This window comes from Armigeres subalbatus, chromosome 1 (genome assembly GCF_024139115.2).
Source record: "Armigeres subalbatus isolate Guangzhou_Male chromosome 1, GZ_Asu_2, whole genome shotgun sequence".
Lineage (NCBI taxonomy): Eukaryota > Metazoa > Arthropoda > Insecta > Diptera > Culicidae > Armigeres > Armigeres subalbatus.
Window position 1 is genome coordinate 152,110,031 of NC_085139.1, and position 21,095 is coordinate 152,131,125.

At 37.1% G+C, this 21,095-nt stretch overlaps 1 protein-coding gene across 2 annotated transcripts in view; it reads left to right on the forward strand.

Moving 5' to 3' along the window:
• The window catches only part of LOC134205290 (scoloptoxin SSD14-like), an 82,279-nt gene that overhangs the window by 47,444 nt on the left and 13,740 nt on the right, over positions 1–21,095 (forward strand). For both annotated transcript variants that reach the window (XM_062680416.1, XM_062680415.1), the window contains exons 7-12: positions 3,958–4,158; positions 4,455–4,701; positions 4,878–5,022; positions 9,972–10,017; positions 15,193–15,362; positions 15,610–15,680. In XM_062680416.1, the coding sequence (XP_062536400.1) occupies positions 3,958–4,158; positions 4,455–4,701; positions 4,878–5,022; positions 9,972–10,017; positions 15,193–15,362; positions 15,610–15,680 (880 nt within the window). The remainder of the gene's footprint in view (positions 1–3,957; positions 4,159–4,454; positions 4,702–4,877; positions 5,023–9,971; positions 10,018–15,192; positions 15,363–15,609; positions 15,681–21,095) is intronic.

A 21,095-nucleotide genomic window follows, 5' to 3' on the forward strand; every position in this document is an offset into this window, starting at 1 on the left:
TCCCAAGAACACTTCCGGCCGTTGCCAATGTGTCCAAAACCTCAAAAAAAAGAATCATGTATTCAATTTGTCTTTCAAAATCATGGAGTTTGATATGTCGCAAGATGGGGTTCGGTGCTAATCGAAATTTGTCCGCTTCCCTGAGGGATCCAGGCTCCCGGGAACACTTACGGACGAGACCAATGTGCCCAAAACCTCTCAAAAAATCATGTGTTGTGCGTGTCTTCCAAAATCATGAAAGTTTTGGTGCTAATCAAAGTTTATCCACTTCTCTGAGGGAACCAGGCTCCCGGGAACACTTCCGGACGTAACCAATGTGTCCAAAACCTTTCAGAAACTCATTTATTGAGCTTGTCTTTCAAAATCATGGAGTTTGGCATACCGCAAGATGGGTTCTGGCGCTAATCTAAATTTGTTTGCTTCCCTGAGGGAACCAGGCTCCCGGGAACACTTCCGGACGTGGCCAATGTGTCCAAAATCTCTCAAAAATTCGTCTATTGAGCTTGTCTTCCAAAATAATGGAGTTTGACATGTCGCAAGATGAGTTTTGTTGGTAGGCGGGATTTGTCCAATTTCTTGAGGGAACCAGGCTGCTGGGAACATTTTTGGATGTGGCCAATGTGTCCAAAATCTCTCAAAAACCCATCTATTGAGCTTGTTTTTCAAAACCATGGAGTTTGATGTGTCGCAAGATGGGTTTCGGTTTCGGGAACACTTCCGAACGTGGCCAATGTGTCCAAAATCTCTCAAAAACTCATCTATTGAGCTTGTCTTTCAAAATCATGGAGTTTGATATGTCGCAAGATGGGTTTTGGTGCTAGGCAAGATTTGTCCACTTTCTTGAGGGAACCAGGTTCCCGGGAACACTTCCGGATGTGGCCAATGTGTCCAAAACCTCTCAAAAACTCATCTATTGAGCTTGTCTTCCAAAATCATGGAGTTTGATATGTCGCAAGATGGGTTTCGGTGCTAATCGAAATTTTTCCACTTCCTTGAGGGAATCAGGTTCCCGGGAACATTTCCGGATGTGGCCAATGTGTCCGAAATCTCTAAAAAAAACATCTATTGAGCTTGTCTTTCAAAATCATGGAGTTTGGTGTGTCGCAAGATGGGTTTCGGTGCTTTTCGAAATTTGTCCGCTTCCCTGAGAGAACCGGGTTCCCGGGAACACTTCCGGACGTGATCAATGTGTCCAAAATCTCTCAAAAACCCATTAATTGAGCTTGTCTTTCAAAATCATGGAGTTTGATGTGTCGCAAGATGGGTTTCGGTGCTAATCGAAATTTGTCCACTTTCTTGAGGTAACCAGGTTCCCGAGAACATTTCCGGATGTGGCCAATGTGTCCAAAATCTCTAAAAAAAAACTCATCTATTGAGCTTGTCTTTCAAAATCATGGAGTTTGGTGTGTCGCAAGATGGGTTTCGGTGCTATTCGAAATTTGTCCAAAACCTCTCAAAAACTCATCTATTGAGCTTGTATTTAAAAATCATGGAGTTTGATATGTCGCAAAATGGGTTTTGGTGCTAATCGAAATTTGTCCACTTCCTTGAGGGAACCCGGCTCCCGGGTTCTTGAAAAGTGTCCACCACCCCAGGGATACCCCAGAAAACCAGGTTCCCGGAACATCCGGAACCATGTCCTGGTGATTCAAATGTATCAAAACTAGCTTCTGATGCTGGTCAATGATGATTGACTACGTTTGCATCAGCATTCTGGTCACTTTCGTTCATTTATCAATGGTTTTAAAAAAATGACCCGTTTTTGACTGCATCTGACCCAGGACACCCCTTAATAAATCCGGCCGGATTGGCACCATGGTCAAATCAAGTCATGTACCAAAAAATAGACATGATGATGCTTCTACCCTGAAAATTTCATGGCAATCGGACGAAAAATGAGCCTACACGGGTTATTTCAATTTTGATTTATAGGTCAGACCGAAACGGGTTAAAACCAATCATTACTGTGTAGCCTCGTGCCAACGGAAAAGGATCAACCGAATACGTTAGGTAATTTTCGGGGACAAAATAGTACTTACGTGTCGTCCGTAACTAATCAGGGGAAATCTGATAGCTTTGCAAACGTGTTGTAAGTCATGGCCTTCTGATGCTCAACTCAAATTATGTCGCGTTGCCGCGGTTGCGTATGGCGTGTCACGTGAGACGAAAGATCGATAAGATAGATATCGGCAATGGATATTATTCATATTACACACTGCCAAACGAGAATTCAAATAACTATAAATTCATGGCACACAATTACGAACGACATTATTAAGAGAAAATGCGTATCGATACAACCGGCAATGACCTTGGACACGAACAAAGGATCATGATTAGATTAGTGGAACATATATGTAACTGCATGTCGCTCGGTTGTGACAGACAGGAATCTACGATGAGATGGAAGGCTATTTACGAACCCTCCGTAGACTGCGTGGCTGGCGACGTACCGCCATGGACCTGCTGGTTAGATGCCATTTTCTTCCTTCTTCTTTCTGCCTTCTTTCTTCTTCCTTCTTCCTTCTTTTTTCTTCTTTCTTCCTACTTCCTTCTTCCCTATTGCTTCTTTCTACTTCCTTCTTCATTCTTCTTTCTTCCTTCTTCCTCCATCCTCCTTCTTTCTTCTTTCTTCCTTTTTCCTTCTTCCTCTTCCTTCTTCTTTTTTCCTTCTTCCTTTTTCCTTTTTCCTTCTTGCTTCTTCCTTCTTCCGTCTTACTTCTTCCTTCCTCCTTTTCTTTTTTCCTTCTTCCTTTCTCCTTCTTTCTTCTTCCTGCTTCCTTCTTTCTTCTTACTTTTTCCATCTTCCTTCTTCCTTCTCCCTTCTTCCTTCTTTCTTCTTACTTCTTCCTCCTTCTTCCTTTCTACTTCTTCCTCATTGCGCACTACTCACTTCTCACTCCTCAGTTCTTATTCGGCCTAATGGCCATTCGGCTTAATGACCGTTCGGCCTAATGACCTTTGGCCTAATGACCATTCGGCCTAATGACCCAGCATCAATGGAGAACTCTTTATATTGAGAAAGTTTACTTTAACAAAGATCAAAACAAAAATATACGAATGCAGCATATCAGCATCATGAATACTAGATTATTTTTCAGATTTAGTACAACTCCAATTTTTTAGATGTCATGTAAAAAAATGAAGCCGTTCCAACTAAAAATATACAATCGAGGATATTAAAACAAAACTAATTGTTCCATAATTTATCCATACAAACTGGAATAAATCGCAGGGATTAATATTTTTCCTCAAAAGTTGCATTTATTATTTTCCTTCTTTCGATAGGTTTAAAATCGGTTCAGCATCTTAAAAGTAATGGTTTTCTAAACATAGTGTTTTTTTAAAACATCGATTTTGCTGAAATATGTATTGTCCAATTTGGATGCTTTCGACTGTTCAAGTCCAAAGTACTTTGCAGTCATTTCAGCAACCAGAACGAAACGGGCAAAGAAAAATTGTTCTCATTACTGAATTGATCACAAAGCCCAGAAATCCTTGGTGCCTATTTGGGAAAGAAACCATCACGGCGAAATAAAAAAGGGACCACTAATTTTCAAAATAGAACGAAACCACAAACATTGCAAACTAGAGGAAAGGATTATCGGTTTCATATTTTCTGTATACGATATCACCTTGCTTCTATTTCTCTTAAATATTTCAGTAAAATTCATAATCATGTCAGAGAAATTCAGCACTATTTCCGCTTATATTCCAACATTCTACAACGACCATGGTGGCAGCATGGTAAAAAAATTTAAATGTTAATAAATCGTCTGTGAATATTACGAAAAAAAAACTCTAAATGGCAATATTGAACAACATTTGCCGGCAGTGGTGTGGATTATGACGATATGTACTTATATTAGAAAGAAACGATTTTTTATAAATTCTCATCAATGGTCAACATTAACTGAAACCACAATTACACGAATCTAATATAACATCTGTTTTCAGAAAAATGTATGTTGACGAACTGACAGGAGACTTTCGAAAGCCGGGAAATGTGATCAAACCTGGTCAGCTCTGCAAAACCTTAGAGTACATATCGGAAAATGGCGGCAATTCGTTATATGAAGGAGAACTTTTAGAACAGTTTGCTGAAGATCTGAAAGACATGGGCAGTATTATCACGAAGGAGGATCTGGAAAAATATGAGTAAGTCTATATCTGGTTTCGTGGGATCAAACCCCATAGAAAGAAGTGGTTACCCTCCAATACATTTTTCGAGCTAAATCTTTCACATGTTGTGCAATTATACAAATCGAGTTTCAGAATGAGTAAATAAAAAGTGGCTATCCAATTATCAATACAGCATCCGAACGACAATAATGGAAATTTGACAATAATTTACATCATATTTTTTCCTCTAAAACGTCCCAAGTAGCACCTAACTTGTCAAGAGAAGCAGCGTCCGAAGGTTCATAACTAATGCATACTATTTCCAATTTCAGAGTTCGATGGAACGAGTCTATTGCTATTGACATCAATGGTGATACAATGTACGTGGTTCCACCACCAGCGAGTGGCATTTTACTCAGTTTTATTATGAATATTTTGAAAAATTTCCATTTCCAACCAGAGCATCTCTCTAATATTAATTCAACAATCCTAACATATCATCGAATCATTGAGGCATTCAAGCATGCATATGGCAGACGCACTCAAATTGGAGATCCAAAATTTCTTGACATCGAAGATGTAAGTAAAATAATAATACGTATTACCAGGTGAAACAAAAACGAAAGAAAACTGTTTATTTTTAATCGCACAACAGATTTTTGCTTTAAAATTCAGTGAATTTTGAGTTAGTGTGTGACCTGTGAATACAGTACAAGAATTTCAGTTCTATGTTGAGTGATTTGTTTATCTTTCAGCTTGTTCAAAAAATGACTTCACCAGAGTATGGTGAAAAAATCAGACAATGCATAGACGATTACAGTACAAGGCAAAATCCACACTACTATGGAGGTGACTTTTACATAAAGGATAGCCATGGTACGGCTCATATATCGTTGATAGGTATGCATCCAAACTTTGGTTTATTTGTTAAAGTAATTAATAAATACTATAAGTTGTTACATCAACATCTAAGCTAACAGGGAGGACATGTCTTTTGTAGGCATATTTTTTCCTTTTAATCATTAGTTTAGGGTAGCGGTTCTCAACCTGGGGTATATGTACCCCTGGGGGTACCTTTTCCGGCCCCAGTGGATACCTCGAACCAAAATGCGTAAAGGCGAATGTATTAGGATTTCAATTAAAACTTATTGATGCATTTTTGATAATTGTGTAATTTTAGATTCCAAAACTATGTATTGTACATAATCTGCGGCGATGATGCTTTTCTCGTGTTTCGTTAAATGTACTGGAAAAATCACATAAGAAAGTTCAAAAAGCACTTTAGGGGAATAGATCGCATTTTTCTATCATTTTACATGTTTTTGCATTAACCACTGTGCATCGCCACTCTTGAAAACCCAGTTTTTTTGTCGATTTTGATTTTTTTTAAGCCTCCTCTCGAAAAACTCGGAAGCCTCCGTTCAAAAGGCACGGAAACCTTCTTTCAAAAGGCTCGGTAACCTCCTTTTGAAACCTCCTCTATTAAAACAACACTTGTCGTACAATCCCATTTAATTCCACCACTTAATTGTACCTTGACAGATACGTATTTCGACCTCAACAGTAAGGTCGTCTTCAATGTCTCGTACTTGACTCGACTTCGCAGTCAAGACACGTGAATATTTTTTGCAAATAAGATATCAATATGTCAATTTTCGAAACTGGTGTTGTGCATATGCACGGTCGAGATTATCATCTTCTTATATCTTCTATATAATAAAAATGAAATGGTCTGTGTTCGTATCCGCATAATTCTAAAACGGCAGGATGGATTTTATTCATTCCTTCAGCAGCTACATTCGTTATAGTTTCCGACGGGTTTATATGATATTTCTTCATGCAAAAATTACGAGTAAGGTTGAGTAAATCGTGGAAAACTAAAATTAGGAATGGCAAGGAAATTTCGCATGGGCAACAACATTTTCGCCTACTACGCAGTACGCAGGACAACGTCTGCCGGGTCGACTAGTCTTCTTCTATATAATACTAGCTGTATGTACCCGGCCTTGCTCGGAGTTGCCAGTTTAATTCGCAGTTTTTTTCACCATCGGAATTGGAATAGGTCAAAAGGATAATTGTGTTTTCTTATTGATATTTCATCATTTGATTAAAAGAAGGTAGATTACATTTGAAAACATTGACTGATTTTGAAAATGGGATCAAACCCAAAATCGCTTTATTCCGGGCAAACGTCTATTTCTAAAGAAGGAAAAACATACACCGATGCCTTTATTCCGGAAAAACGTCTATTTTAAAGAAATGATCACATTTACCGTCCAGAAGGAAACACTTTAATCATTGCTTTTCTCTGGGCAAACCATGATTTCGATGAAGTGTTGAGTTGATCGATCCCTGTCATCTTCGCCTTCTTAAGAAAAAGAATGTTTGTTCCAAATTTGGTTGAAATCGGGCAAGGGGTACAGAAGTTATGCTGGAACATTGGATCATTGCATACCTTGCTTTTATTTATTAATCTTGAATCATTATCATATAATTATCATACCTTTTAAAATTTGGAATAAAGGTTACTCGATTATGGATCACTATGCAATTTGATCATTCATAATCATCAATCATTAATCATATCGATCGTTAATCATTAACCATACACATAGTGTGTCAACATTTAATCACGATCGGTAATCGTTAATCATAATCCAACGGTTTTTTCATCTATTATTCATAATCGTTAATTATTGTCAAAAATGAATTTAATCATTAATCATTATCAGTCATCATTTTCAAAAAATTATAATTCATTAATCATAATCTTTAATCATAGAGTTGAATGATTTAATCATTTAATCTGCTTAGAATTGGTCCTGGGGTCAGGAGTTACACTGAATTGCCCGTTTTCTAAAGACAACCGCTTTCCCTTTACCCTTCCTCTTTTCTCAACGGCCATTTCACCCCCTTTGTTATCTTCTCCTAGGGATAGAAAATGTGTGTACCAAATTTGGTTGAAATCGGTACAGGGGTTCAGAAGTTACACTAAATTGCCCGTTTTCTGAACAATACCCCTCCCTTCAGACCCCTACCCCCCTTATCCAAATTTCCCTCCCGTACGATCGGCTCCTCATAGTGAATATGTGTACAAAATTTGATTGAAATCGGTCCTGGGGGTTGGGAGTTACACTGAGTTGTTACACAGAATTGTTCGTTTTCTGAACAAAACCCCTCCCACCACCCCTCCCCCTTTTCTACATGACCATCCCACCCCTTTGTTAACTTCCTCTGAGGATAGAGAATGTCTGTACCAAATTTGGTTGAAATCGGTCCTGGGAGTTGAAAGTTACACAGAATTGTTCGTTTTCTGAACAAAACCCTCCCACCACCCTCCCCTTTTCTACATGACCATCCCACCCCTTTGTTAACTTCCTCTGAGGATAGAGAATGTCTGTACCAAATTTGGTTGAAATCGGCCAAGTGGTTCAGAAGTAGTTAGCGAACATACATACATAGATTGGTTTTTATATATATATAAGAAAATAAGAAGAAAGAAGATCATACCTTTTAAAATTTGGAATAAAGGTTACTCGATTATGGATCACTATGCAATTTGATCATTCATAATCATCAATCATTAATCATATCGATCGTTAATCATTAACCATACACATAGTGTGTCAACATTTAATCACGATCGGTAATCGTTAATCATAATCCAACGGTTTTTTTCATTATTCATAATCGTTAATTATTGTCAAAAATGAATTTAATCATTAATCATTATCAGTCATCATTTTCAAAAATTATAATTCATTAATCATAATCTTTAATCATAGAGTTGAATGATTTAATCATTTAATCTGCTTAGAATTGGTCCTGGGGTCAGGAGTTACACTGAATTGCCCGTTTTCTAAAGACAACCGCTTTCCCTTTACCCTTCCTCTTTTCTCAACGGCCATTTCACCCCTTTGTTATCTTCTCCTAGGGATAGAAAATGTGTGTACCAAATTTGGTTGAAATCGGTACAGGGGTTCAGAAGTTACACTAAATTGCCCGTTTTCTGAACAATACCCTCCTTCAGACCCCTACCCCCTTATCCAAATTTCCCTCCCGTACGATCGGCTCCTCATAGTGAATATGTGTACAAAATTTGATTGAAATCGGTCCTGGGGTTGGGAGTTACACTGAGTTGCTCGTTTTCCAAAGACAACACCTCCCCTATACCCTCCCTTTTTTCCAATGACCATCCCATCCCCTTTGTTATCTTTTCCTTATGATGTAGAATGTGTGTACCAAATTTGGTTGAAATCGGTACAGGGTTCATGATTTACCTTGAATTACCCGTTTTCTGAACAAAACTTTTCCCTCCAGACCCCTCCCCTTTCCCAAATCCCTCCCATATGATTACCTCCTCGTAGTGAATATGTGTACAAAATTTGGTTGAAATCGGTCCTGGGAGTTGAAAGTTACACAGAATTGTTCGTTTTCTGAACAAAACCCTCCCACCACCCTCCCCTTTTCTACATGACCATCCCACCCCTTTGTTAACTTCCCCTGAGGATAGAGAATGTCTGTACCAAATTTGGTTGAAATCGGCCAAGTGGTTCAGAAGTAGTTAGCGAACATACATACATAGATTGGTTTTTATATCTATATATAAAATATATAAATATAAATATAAATAAATAAATATAAATATAATATAATAAAATAATATAATAATAATAAATAATAATATAATAATAATAATATAATAATAATAAATAATAAAAATCAATATAATAATAATAAAATAATAAATAATAAATAATAATAATATATCTTCCTTCAGCAGCTACATTCGTTATAGTTTCCGACGGGTTTATATGATATTTCTTCATGCAAAAATTACGAGTAAGGTTGAGTAAATCGTGGAAAACTAAAATTAGGAATGGCAAGGAAATTTCGCATGGGCAACAACATTTTCGCCTACTACGCAGTACGCAGGACAACGTCTGCCGGGTCGACTAGTCTTCTTCTATATAATATATCTTCCTTCAGCAGCTACATTCGTTATAGTTTCCGACGGGTTTATATGATATTTCTTCATGCAAAAATTACGAGTAAGGTTGAGTAAATCGTGGAAAACTAAAATTAGGAATGGCAAGGAAATTTCGCATGGGCAACAACATTTTCGCCTACTACGCAGTACGCAGGACAACGTCTGCCGGGTCGACTAGACTTCTTCTATATCCAATATCTTCCACATAACGTACATATTCACATATGAGTTTTCATAACATTGTAAATTAATGTCCAAGTCGGATGGTTTAATCCCCGGAAATAGGCAATTATCTTTGATTGAACTGAACCTGAGTTGCGTGCTCTTGCCTACGCAATGCGGTCGGGTCTGAGCTTGACGACCGACTGACAAATAGCTTACACAACCTCACTTGATCAGTACAGTTGCTGATAAAGGATGTGTATAGCCGCCAGACATTCTAAATACTCAAGCTCCTCTAATGTGGACGTGTACTATACACATGTGGAAGTATTGGCTTGAGAAATGGATTGCGAGTGATTTGACTATGCGTCCATTTTGGGAATCTCGAGCTCGTTCAGTAGCCGCTAGGTTGCGAAGGCCGACGGAGGTCCTTCGTAGCTTAGTTGGTTTAAGCACCAGTCTAGCGTACTGTAGGGTCATGGGTTCGAGTCCCATCGAAGGGAAAGTGGTTACCTCCAATACATTTTCCAAATCCAATGTCTTCCACATAACGTACATATTCACATATGAGTTTTTTTAACAATTTTGTTTTTTTTATCGCGTTTCTACCGAAATCCCAATTTGGCTCTCGTTGTACGACATATTCAAAACCTAATAAACAAGTTGTATTTATTAGTTACACTTTTTTATTTTCTAGGTCCAAATGGAGATGCTGTTTCTGTTACGAGCTCGATAAATTTTTAGTGAGTATTTTTTAAATTGTCTGCATTTAATATAAACACTACTTTTCCTTGATCTAAAACTTCCTGGTTAAAGTTTTCAATAAAATTACAATTACAGTCATTGGCGTAACTAATGAAAAATTCTAGGGGGGGCTAACTTTTTTTTAACTTTTCTAATTTAACACACATAAGACAGAAAGTTTACCATTTTTGCTCGATTCAACTGATGTATATTGTTGGTCTACCAGATATCAATGGACGACTTAAATATTTCAAATGATGTTCATCGACGCTCAGCCCTGTTTCAAAAATCTAGAAATCTCGTAGGATTCCCTAAATCCTTGATAGGTTCAGAAAACAAAACGCTCGCCGTAAATAAAATGTGAGGCACGATCCTGATTTTCAAAGGATTTTTTTATTTGCTTCGAACCTAGAATACATTACAAATATTAGTTAGTCAAACTCTTTTCGTCGGCTTTCAATTCAGTGGCCTGACGATTCCTACGAGCTTTCAAACAACGATCTGACCACAACAAACTAACCTTTCTTTTCTGTTAGAATAACTTCTAGGATGATTTAAAAAAAAATCAGTTCTACATCCCAATACAACTTATTGGTCGTTAATTTTCAATTTAGTTAAACAAAATGCAACAAATTAACTTATAGGAGCATTTGTTAACACATAGGAACATTTAGCACATCTTTTCTCTCAGTAGGTCTGTTTCACGCCTACTGCGACATTTTCACTGGTTTCATTGCTGCAGCGACAATAGGAGGGAGTAAAATCCATCCGAAAGAATACAAAGTTCTTTCTTATTCAACTTTTAGTTACTTCTACTTGAAATCTAAGAGTTTTACCGAACCTTTCCCAAGAAGCCTACAGTGATAATAAAAATTCGCTGCAGCTTTTAGGATAGGTATTAGTTAGGAAGGTTAAGATCATACGCTCGATTTAGATAACAATTACTCACAAATCCCTGGAAAAACTTGAAAATCTCAAGGAATTGTCCATTATCCATTAAGTACTGTTAATACTAATAAATAATATATTTTTTAATTCACTTGTTGATGAGGTATTTCCTTTGGTATTTCATAAGTTATAATGTGTTTTGAGGGGTCCAGATTTTGTCGTGAGCAAGCCTTATAACAATTGCTCGAAGTTCAAACACTTGAACGAAGATTCAACTTGCTGTGGTGTTTCGAAGAGAGGGATTGGATAATCCTTTCTCTGCATTTACCCCCGTATATAATCAGTGGACTAGACATGTGCAATACTTATACAAAGTAACAAATTTTCTAGGGGGGGCTAGTCAGATACTAGGTGGGGCTATAGCCCCCCCTAGCCCCCCTGTAGTTACGCCAATGATTACAGTTCTATTCCTTCTTTTGTAGCAGTCTTTCTTCTGACCGTTTTTCCTAGCCGGTTTATCCCACCACTGATTCCTTTCTATCAGACTGATTTAAAATTTAAAATTACAAATTCTTAAAATTTTGGTCACAAGAACTTGGCATCTTAGTTTCATTCATTCTTCCAAGCACAATTGAAATCAATGAGCAAACATGCAAGTTTGTAAATATAAAAACCCAGATTAATCCAACTAGCAGTGATGGTGCCTTTCTCGCTCATTATAAAATGTGTCGAGAAAAAATCCATAGTCCGATCCAGCCAATTTCCAATAGGAAACAAAGGGACAGGATTCTGCGTCGAATGCAATTTGTTGCGAGCAAATCGATTAAGGGTAAGTGCCTGAAAAATGGGCGAGACTTTTTTACTCGCATCAGGAGTAAAGAAAAGTATTTTTGGCCATAACTTCTGAGCCCATAGTCCGATCCGACCAATTGTCAATAGGAAACGATGAGACAGGATTCTGCGTCGAATGCAATTTGTTGCGAGCAAATCGATTAAGGGTAAGTGCCTGAAAAATGGGCGAGACTTTTTTACTCGCATCAGGAGTAAAGAAAAGTATTTTGGCCATAGCTTCTGAGCCCATAGTTCGATCCGACCAATTGCCAATAGGAAACAATGGGACAGGATTCTGCGTCGAATGCAACTTGTTGCGAGCTAATCGGTTAAGGGTAAATGTCTGAAAAATGGGCGAGACTTTTTTACTCGCATCAGGAGTAAAGAAAAGTATTTTGGCCATAACTTCTGAGCCCATAGTCTGATCCGACCAATTTCCAATATGAAATAATGAGACAGGATTATGCGTCGAATGCAACTTGGTGCGAGCTAATTGGTTAAGGGTAAGTGCCTGAAAAATGGGCGAGACTTTTTTACTCGCATCAGGAGTAAATAAAAGTATTTTGGCCATAACTTCTGAGCCCATAGTCCGATCCGACCAATTTCCAAGTGGAAACAATGGGACAGGATTTTGCGTCGAATGCAACTTGTTGCGAGCAAATCGGTTAAGGGTAAGTGCCTGAAAAATGGGCGAGACTTTTTTACTCGCATCAGGAGTAAAGAAAAGTATTTTGGCCATAACTTCTGAGCCCATAGTCCGATCCGACCAATTTCCAATAGGAAACAATGGGACAGGATTTTGCGTCGAATGCAACTTGTTGCGAGCAAATCGGTTAAGGGTAAGTGCCTGAAAAAGGGCGAGACTTTTTTGATCACATCAGGAGTAAAGAAAAGTATTTTGGCCATAACTTCTGAGCCCATAGTCCGATCCGACCAATTTCCAATAGGAAATAATTGGACAGGATTATGCGTCGAATGCAACTTGTTGCAAGCAAATCGGTTAAGGGTAAGTGCCTGAAAAATGAGCTAGACTTTTGCGAACTTTAGCGCACATACACACACAGACATCACCTCAATTCGTCGAGCTGATTCGATCGATATATAACACTATGGGTCTCCGAGCCTTCTATAAAAAGATTGTTTTTGGAGCGAACACATAGCCTTTACGTATACTTTGCATACGAGAAAGGCAAAAAAAATGAATTGAATTTCGAGTTGGATATTTTTTCCGGGACTCGCACTGTTGCAAAATACAAAAAAATTAGTAAAAGTGAGATATCTTTGCAGTCAATTGACTAATTTGCACCAAGTCACCATGAATTCCACACAAAACTAGTGCTTTATCAATTGAGAAGATATAAAAAATGATTCGATAGGTGGCTCGGGTAAATATAACTAACGAAAAGGCTCAGGTGCACGACAGTGATCAAAAATGAACCATTAATTTATTTCAATAACATTTCAACCTAAGGTAGCGCTATTTTTTCTATATCATTTCTGACAATGCCTTGGGGTTAACTCGCACTCCCCACTCATCTATGATCGTTGGTGGTCACCAGGCGGCCATCCGGAAAACCAGAAACTTCCGTAAAAATGATAATTTTGTTAAGATCGTTCCAGAGCAGCGCAATTTTTTCAAAACAATTTCTGTCGGTGATCTTGGCGTTACACAGTTCTTACTCTGCTAGGACCACATGTGGTCATCAGACGGCCATCCGGATAATCCGGAACATGCGAACATCATTCTGGAAAGTTCGTCTTAAATCATTGTATTTTTTTCTAAATCATTTCTGGTGGTGATCTTCTTCTTCTTCTTCTTCTTCTTATTGGCGTAACATCCCCCACCGGGACATTGTCGCATCGCAATTTAGTGTTCATTAAGCAGTTATTATCTGCGGAGTTTCTGCGCCAATTTACCATTTCTTCATTTGTATATCATATGGCTAACACGTATATAATTTTATCCCCAGGGAAATCGAAAAAAAATAAACCCGAAAGTAGACCGGATCGAGAATTGAACCTTCAACATGGTTTTGCTTTGAAGCCGCGCATCTTACCGCACAACTAAGGAAGACCCCTTCTGACGGTGATCTTGAAGTTAATTCACAGTTCGTACTCTGCAATAACCGCAGGTCCAGATGGCCTTCCGGAAAATCTGAAACATCCGTAAAAATGATCGTCGTTTCGTACAGTTCGTCCTAGAACAGTATTTTTTTTATAAATCATTTCTGATAAAAACCTGGAAGTTAATTCATAGTTAATGATGTTAACCATAAAATAATTGTATACACTTCACCTCCTTCACCATGTATGATAATAACCGAAGAATATACTACGCAATCAAATAAATGATGAGCTCTGTTATCAAAACACTAAAATAATAGTCATTGATGATAATAACCTCATCAGGTATTCGGAGTTATTGAACAACAAATAAATACCTTAATACATATTATATAAGTTGAATTATTCGACAAGGATGATGTATTTGTGAAGGCTACTTAAATTTCTGAAAATTTACAATTCCAACAGTATCTAGTAGAATAGTCAAGTTAGGGGTACAGGATAGAAATGGAAATGGTACGAAACTCCATTTCCTGTTCTAGCGATTGCTCGAACATGAGAAACATAGAGAAAGGTGCAAAGTAGGAGAATTAAACGGGCTGAGTTTGAGGCCATGGCCTCCTGCGTATGAGACAGAAACGGTAGCCATATGACTATCAAGCCCACTTTTCTCATTGGTTTTCAACTCAAAATAACTGTAAATAACGCCAACTTCTACATCCCACAGATCCTGTGATACCTAACTACACTGGTTGTCCCATCTAGCACCGCCCAGCGGATGTACATAATAACAAACTAAACAGATTTTCAGTATATTGGTTTAGCTGTGAAGTAGAAGATTCAGAGATATATAACCAAACTGGTGGTCTCACATGCACTAGCACAACTCTGATATTGAACCAAACTGACCTATACAGTAGCGCCACCTTACGGATGAATTCTAACCGAAATAGTTTTTCAACATATTGGTTTCCAATCCACGAATAACTTTGTATTTTATTAATTACTTTATTAAGGTGATTTTTTTGTAATTGACATAAGTTCATAACTTTCCTAATCCCACGGATCCAAAGGTATCGAACTAAACAGTACCACCGCCCTGCGGATGAATTTTGAACAAACAGTTTCTCAACATATTGATTTCTAATCCGAGAACAACTTTGTAGGAGACGGCAATTTTCTAAATCTCACAGATCCTGAGATGTCGAACCAAACTTATCTCTCATATTCACTAGCACCGCCTTTCTCAACATATTCGTTTCCAACCCCCGAACAAGTTGTAGTGGACGGCAACTTCCTAAGTCCCATAGATCCAGAGATAGCTGACATAGCAACATTTTCTTTGGCAATGTACCTAATACATGTATTAATGACACTTTCCTTTATTTTAGTTTTGGAGCGGCTCTATCCGGGAGAAGAACTGGCATAATTGTGAATAGCGGAATGGACGATTTTTCGTCACCAGGGTTAAAAAATTATTTTGGGCTTCCTGGTTCTAAACGAAACTATATTCAACCACAAAAACGAGCACTGTCATCTATGTCTCCTACTATCCTGGTTGGTAAGTTCACAATTACATATGTATATGCTTCCTAATTTTCAATCCAACGCCTTCGTTTGTTAGTTTGCAAAGAGCAATTCTCTATATTTTTATTGAATCACGAATAGTAGACGAAGATCATTCCAATATGTTTCTTCTCATCTACTCGTGTGCGTAATTCTTGGTTGGCTATGAATTATTACTAATAGAAAATATATTTAAAAACGAATTCTCTATCATTGAGCCATGTTTGAAATACTGTTTTCAGGAACTGATGGAGACGTTAAGCTTATAGTGGGTGCAGCAGGCGGCACAAAAATTACAACAGCAGTAGCTATGGTAAATATGTTATGTAAACTCTCATTAAATTTGTATAAATATAATGTGTTGCAATGCCTGAGTGTAACAATGAGTTACAAAGTGAACACTTAAGTAAGGTGGATGGAGAGCAGAGTCATTTTTTATTGCGTTTTATTTTATTTTATTTTACTTTATTTTGTTTTATTTTATTTTGTAAAGCTTTTACTCGATCGTAAAGAGCTTACGTATTAGTCTTCCATTCAGCTTCCAGCTTTTATATACGTTATAAACTTTTTTCGTAGAATCGAGCTTCCATTAGAAAGTTAAGAGTCTACGAGGGAAGAGGCTTCATAACATCCCCATCCTTTATCTAGTGATTTCAAAGTTATATGTTTAGTATAGTAAACTGAAGATGTAACTCGATACTTTCTTACACGCAGCATTCCTTGACAAACTTTGACAACCATGTGCGGAAAGCTAATACGCAATCAGGAACTTTTTCCCTCTCTTTATTGACAAGGCATCCTACAACTGGGACATTGTCAGATCACAGTTGAGTATTAATTTAGTAGATCCGTAGTTATTATAGTACATCGTTGTATATATCAATATCAATTGATTGCGCCACACAAGCTGACTCAGGGACTCCGCATCAATACGATTCTTTCAAATGGTGCTATATCCTCGATGGCAGACTCCGATGTAGCCTTGCTACTACCCCCACAAGCACCAATATTTAAGCAGTTTTAGAATTTGTTACATGCAACATACAGCAAGTTGCAAGTTACATGGAACATACAATATGCTCCATGCGATATACAACATGTTGCATGCAACATACAACTAGTTACATGCAACACACAACATGTTACATGCAACAGGAAACATGTGACGTGCAACACACAACAGAAACAGAAAATATGTTCCATAGAACATGTAACGTGCAACATAAGAAATGTTTCATGCAACATAAGTTTTTATGTTCCACGCAACATGCAACTCGAAATATATTACATGCAGCATGAAATATGTTTCTTGCAACATAAAATATATTTCATGCAACATAACAGATAGTTTAGGAAACATAACAAATCTCCTTTCGACTATATTTCATTCGACTAAACGTCATTCGACAAAAAGTCATTCAACGAACTGCCTCAAACCCCTACATGCCAAATAAAACAAGCTTCATGCAACATAAATCATGTTATATGTAACATAAAGCATGTTACATGCTAACGATAATTACACGCACATAATATATGTGTACACTCTATCGGGATAACCGTTGGAACGACTCGATAAAGCTAGAGACCTTTACGTGATGCTCGATAGTGAGCTAACGTTTCGATCTTATTACGAAAACGTTATCTCTAAAGCTAACAAACAGCTTGGCTTTATTCTAAAGATAGCCGATGGATTCTGATCCCGGCGGAGCTGAATTGTATATTTATGTTCCAGAAACTCTGCTGAAACTCCTTGTATCTCGCATTCCGTAATAGTCGTTATGGCAAGCATGATCCAATAAGATTTATGCCTTCGCGCTTCAATGATGCATTTTTTCGAGTTTGATGAGGGGAGGGTGCTTCTATATTTGCTAACCAGTTAAGGCTGAGAACGTAAAGACGTGCGGAAAACAATAGATGTTGTAGAATGTAAAAGTAGATATTATTTGTTTATAGATAAATGAGAATTTCAACATTTCTGATAGTAATTTTCATTTTGCATGCAACATTTTTTATGTTACAAGCAACATGTTCTATGTTGTATGCAACATTAGCCTGAAACGTGAAACATAAAATATGTTTCATATAACATAAAACATGTAACGTGCCACATGAAACATGTTGCCTTCAACATGAAATGCTAATTGGATATATAAGAATTTCAACAATTCTAATAGGTTGTTTTATGTTTCATGCAACATATTTTATGTTACATGCAACATGTTTTATGTTACATGCAACATATTTTATGTTACATGCAACTTTCTGTATGTTGCAGAAAATATATTTATGTTCTATAAAACATATTTCATGTTGCATGAAACATACTTTATGTTGCATGTAACATATTTTATGTGGCATAAAATCGGTCTTATTTATGTTGCATAAAACATAACTTATATTGCATAAAACATAATTTATGTTGTTTCATGCAACATTCTGTATGTTGCAGAAAACATATTTATGTTTCATAAACATATTTCATGTTGCATGTAACATACTTTATGTTGCGTGTAACATATTTGTCTTATTTATGTTGCATAAAACATAATTTATGTTGCATGAAACATAATGTATGTCGCATAACTTATGTTGCATGAAACATAATGTATGTCGCATAATTTATGTTGCATGAAACAAAATTTATGTAGCACGAAACATATTTTATGTTGCATAAAACATATTGCATGTATTTTGTGTTGCTTGAAACATAATTTATGTTTACGTAGCATATAACATAACTTACGTTGCATATAACATAACATAACAACTTACGTTGCAATTTATGCTGCATGAAACATATTTTATGTAGCATAATACATATATTATGTTGTAAAAAACATATTTCATGTTGCATATAACATAATTTATGTTGCACATAACATAATTTATGTTGCATAAAACATATTTCATGTAGTATAAAACATTATTTACATATTATTTTATGTTGCATGAAACATATTTAATGTTGCATGTCACATATTTTATGTGCCATGAAATCGGTCTTACTTATGTTGCATAAAACATAGTTTATGTTGCATGAAACATAATTTATGTTGCATGAAACATATTTTATGTTGCATAAAACATATTGCATGTATTTCATGTTGCTGGAAACATAATTTATGTTTACGTAGCATATAACATAACTTACGTTGCATATAACATAACCTACGTTGCATATAACATAACCTACGTTGCATATAACATAACCTACGTTGCATATAACATAATTTACGTTTATGAAAACATATTTCATGTAGTATAAAACACAATTTACGTATTATTTTATGTTGCATAAAACATAATGTACGTCGCAAAAAACATAATTTATGTTGCATAAAACATAATGTGAGTCGCATAAAACATAAGGTACAAGGTACTCTCCCAAATTTTATGCCGTCGACTAGCACCAACTGCAAGGGAGTTCGTGGGGCAGTACCAGGCGGGTTTTATGGGCGAACACTCCACCACGGACCACCACGCCATTCGCCAAGTACTGCAGAAATGCCGCGAATACAACGTGCCCACACATCATCTATTCATCGACTTCAAAACGGCATATGATACAATCGATCGGGACCAGCTATGGCAGCTAATGCACGAACACGGTTTTCCGGATAAACTGACACGGTTGATCAAAGCGACGACGGATCGGGTGATGTGCGTAGTTCGAGTTTCAGGGGCATTCTCGAGCCCCTTCGAAACCCGCAGAGGGTTACGGCAAGGTGATGGTCTTTCGTGTTTGCTATTCAACATCGCTTTGGAAGGGGTAATACGAAGAGCAGGGATTAACACGAGCGGTACAATTTTCAATAAGTCCGTCCAGCTATTTGGTTTCGCCGACGACATAGATATTATGGCACGTAACTTTGAGAAGATGGAGGAAGCCTACATCAGACTGAAGAGGGAAGCTAAGCGGATCGGACTTGTCATCAACACGTCGAAGACGAAGTACATGATAAGAAGAGGTTCAAGAGCAGACAATGTGAGCCACCCACCGCGAGTTTGCATCGGTGGTGACGAAATCGAGGTGGTAGAAGAATTTGTTTACTTGGGCTCACTGGTGACTGCCGAAAATGACACCAGCAGAGAAATTCGGAAACGCATAGTGGCTGGAAATCGAACGTACTTTGGACTCCGCAAGACGCTCCGCTCCGATCGAATAGAGTTCGCCGCCGTACCAAACTGACAATCTACAAAACGCTCATTAGACCGGTAGTCCTCTACGGACACGAGACCTGGACGATGCTCGTGGAGGACCAACGCGCACTTGGAGTTTTCGAAATGAAAGTGCTGCGTACCATCTATGGTGGGGTGCAGATAGCGGACGGTACGTGGAGGAGGCGAATGAACCACGAGTTGCATCAGTTGTTGGGAGAACCATCCATCGTTCACACCGCGAAAATCGGAAGACTGCGGTGGGCCGGGCATGTAGCCAGAATGTCGGACAGTAACCCGGTGAAAATGGTTCTCGACAACGATCCGACGAACACAAGAAGGCGAGGTGCGCAGCGGGCAAGGTGGATCGATCAGCTGGAAGATGACTTGCGGACCCTCCGTAGACAGCCATGGACCGAGCCGAATGGAGAAGACTCTTATATACCGCACAGGCCACTTCGGCCTTAGTCTGAATAAATAATAATAATAAAACATAATGCATGTTGCATATAACATAATTTATGTTGCATGAAACATATTTCATCTAGTATAAAACATAATTTAGAATTATTTCATGTTGCCTGAAACATAATTTATGTTGCCTGAAACATAATTTATGTTGCCTGAAACATAAGTCGCATATAATATAATTTATGTTGCATATAACATTTTATGTTGCGTGCATAAAACATAATTTATGTTGCACGAAACATATTTCATGTTGCATAAAACATAATTTATGTTGCATGAAACATATTTCATGTTGCATAAAACATAATTTATGTTGCATATAACATAATTTATGTTGCATATAACATAATTTATGTGGCATATAACTTAATTTATGTTGCATATAACATAATTTATGTTGCATATAACATAATTTATGTTGCATATAACATAATTTATGTTGCATATAACATAATTTATGTTGCATGAAACATATTACATGTTGCATAAAACATGATTTATGTTGCATATAACATAATTTATGTTGCCTGAAACATATTTCATGTTGTACGAAACATATTCCATGTTGCATATAACATAATTTATGTTGCACGAAACATATTTCATGTTGCATAAAACATAATTTATGTTGCATGAAATATATTTCATGTTGCATAAAACATATTTTATGTTGCATAAAACATGATGTATGTTGCATATAACATAATTTATGTTGCATGTAACATAATTTATGTTGCGTAAAACATAATATATGTTGCATGAAACATATTTCATGTTGCACGAAACATATTCCATGTTGCACGAAACATATTCCATGTTGCATAAAACATAATGTATGTTGCATATAACATAATTTATGTTGCATAAAACATAATGTATGTTGCATATAACATAATTTATGTTGCATGAAATATATTTCATGTTGCATGTAACATAATTTATGTAGCGTAAAACATAATTTATGTTGCGTAAAACATAATTTATGTTGCGTAAAAAATAATGTATGTTGCATGAAACATATTTCATGTTGCACGAAACATAACGTATGTTGCGTAAAACATAATGTACGTTGCGTAAAACATATATGTTGCATGAT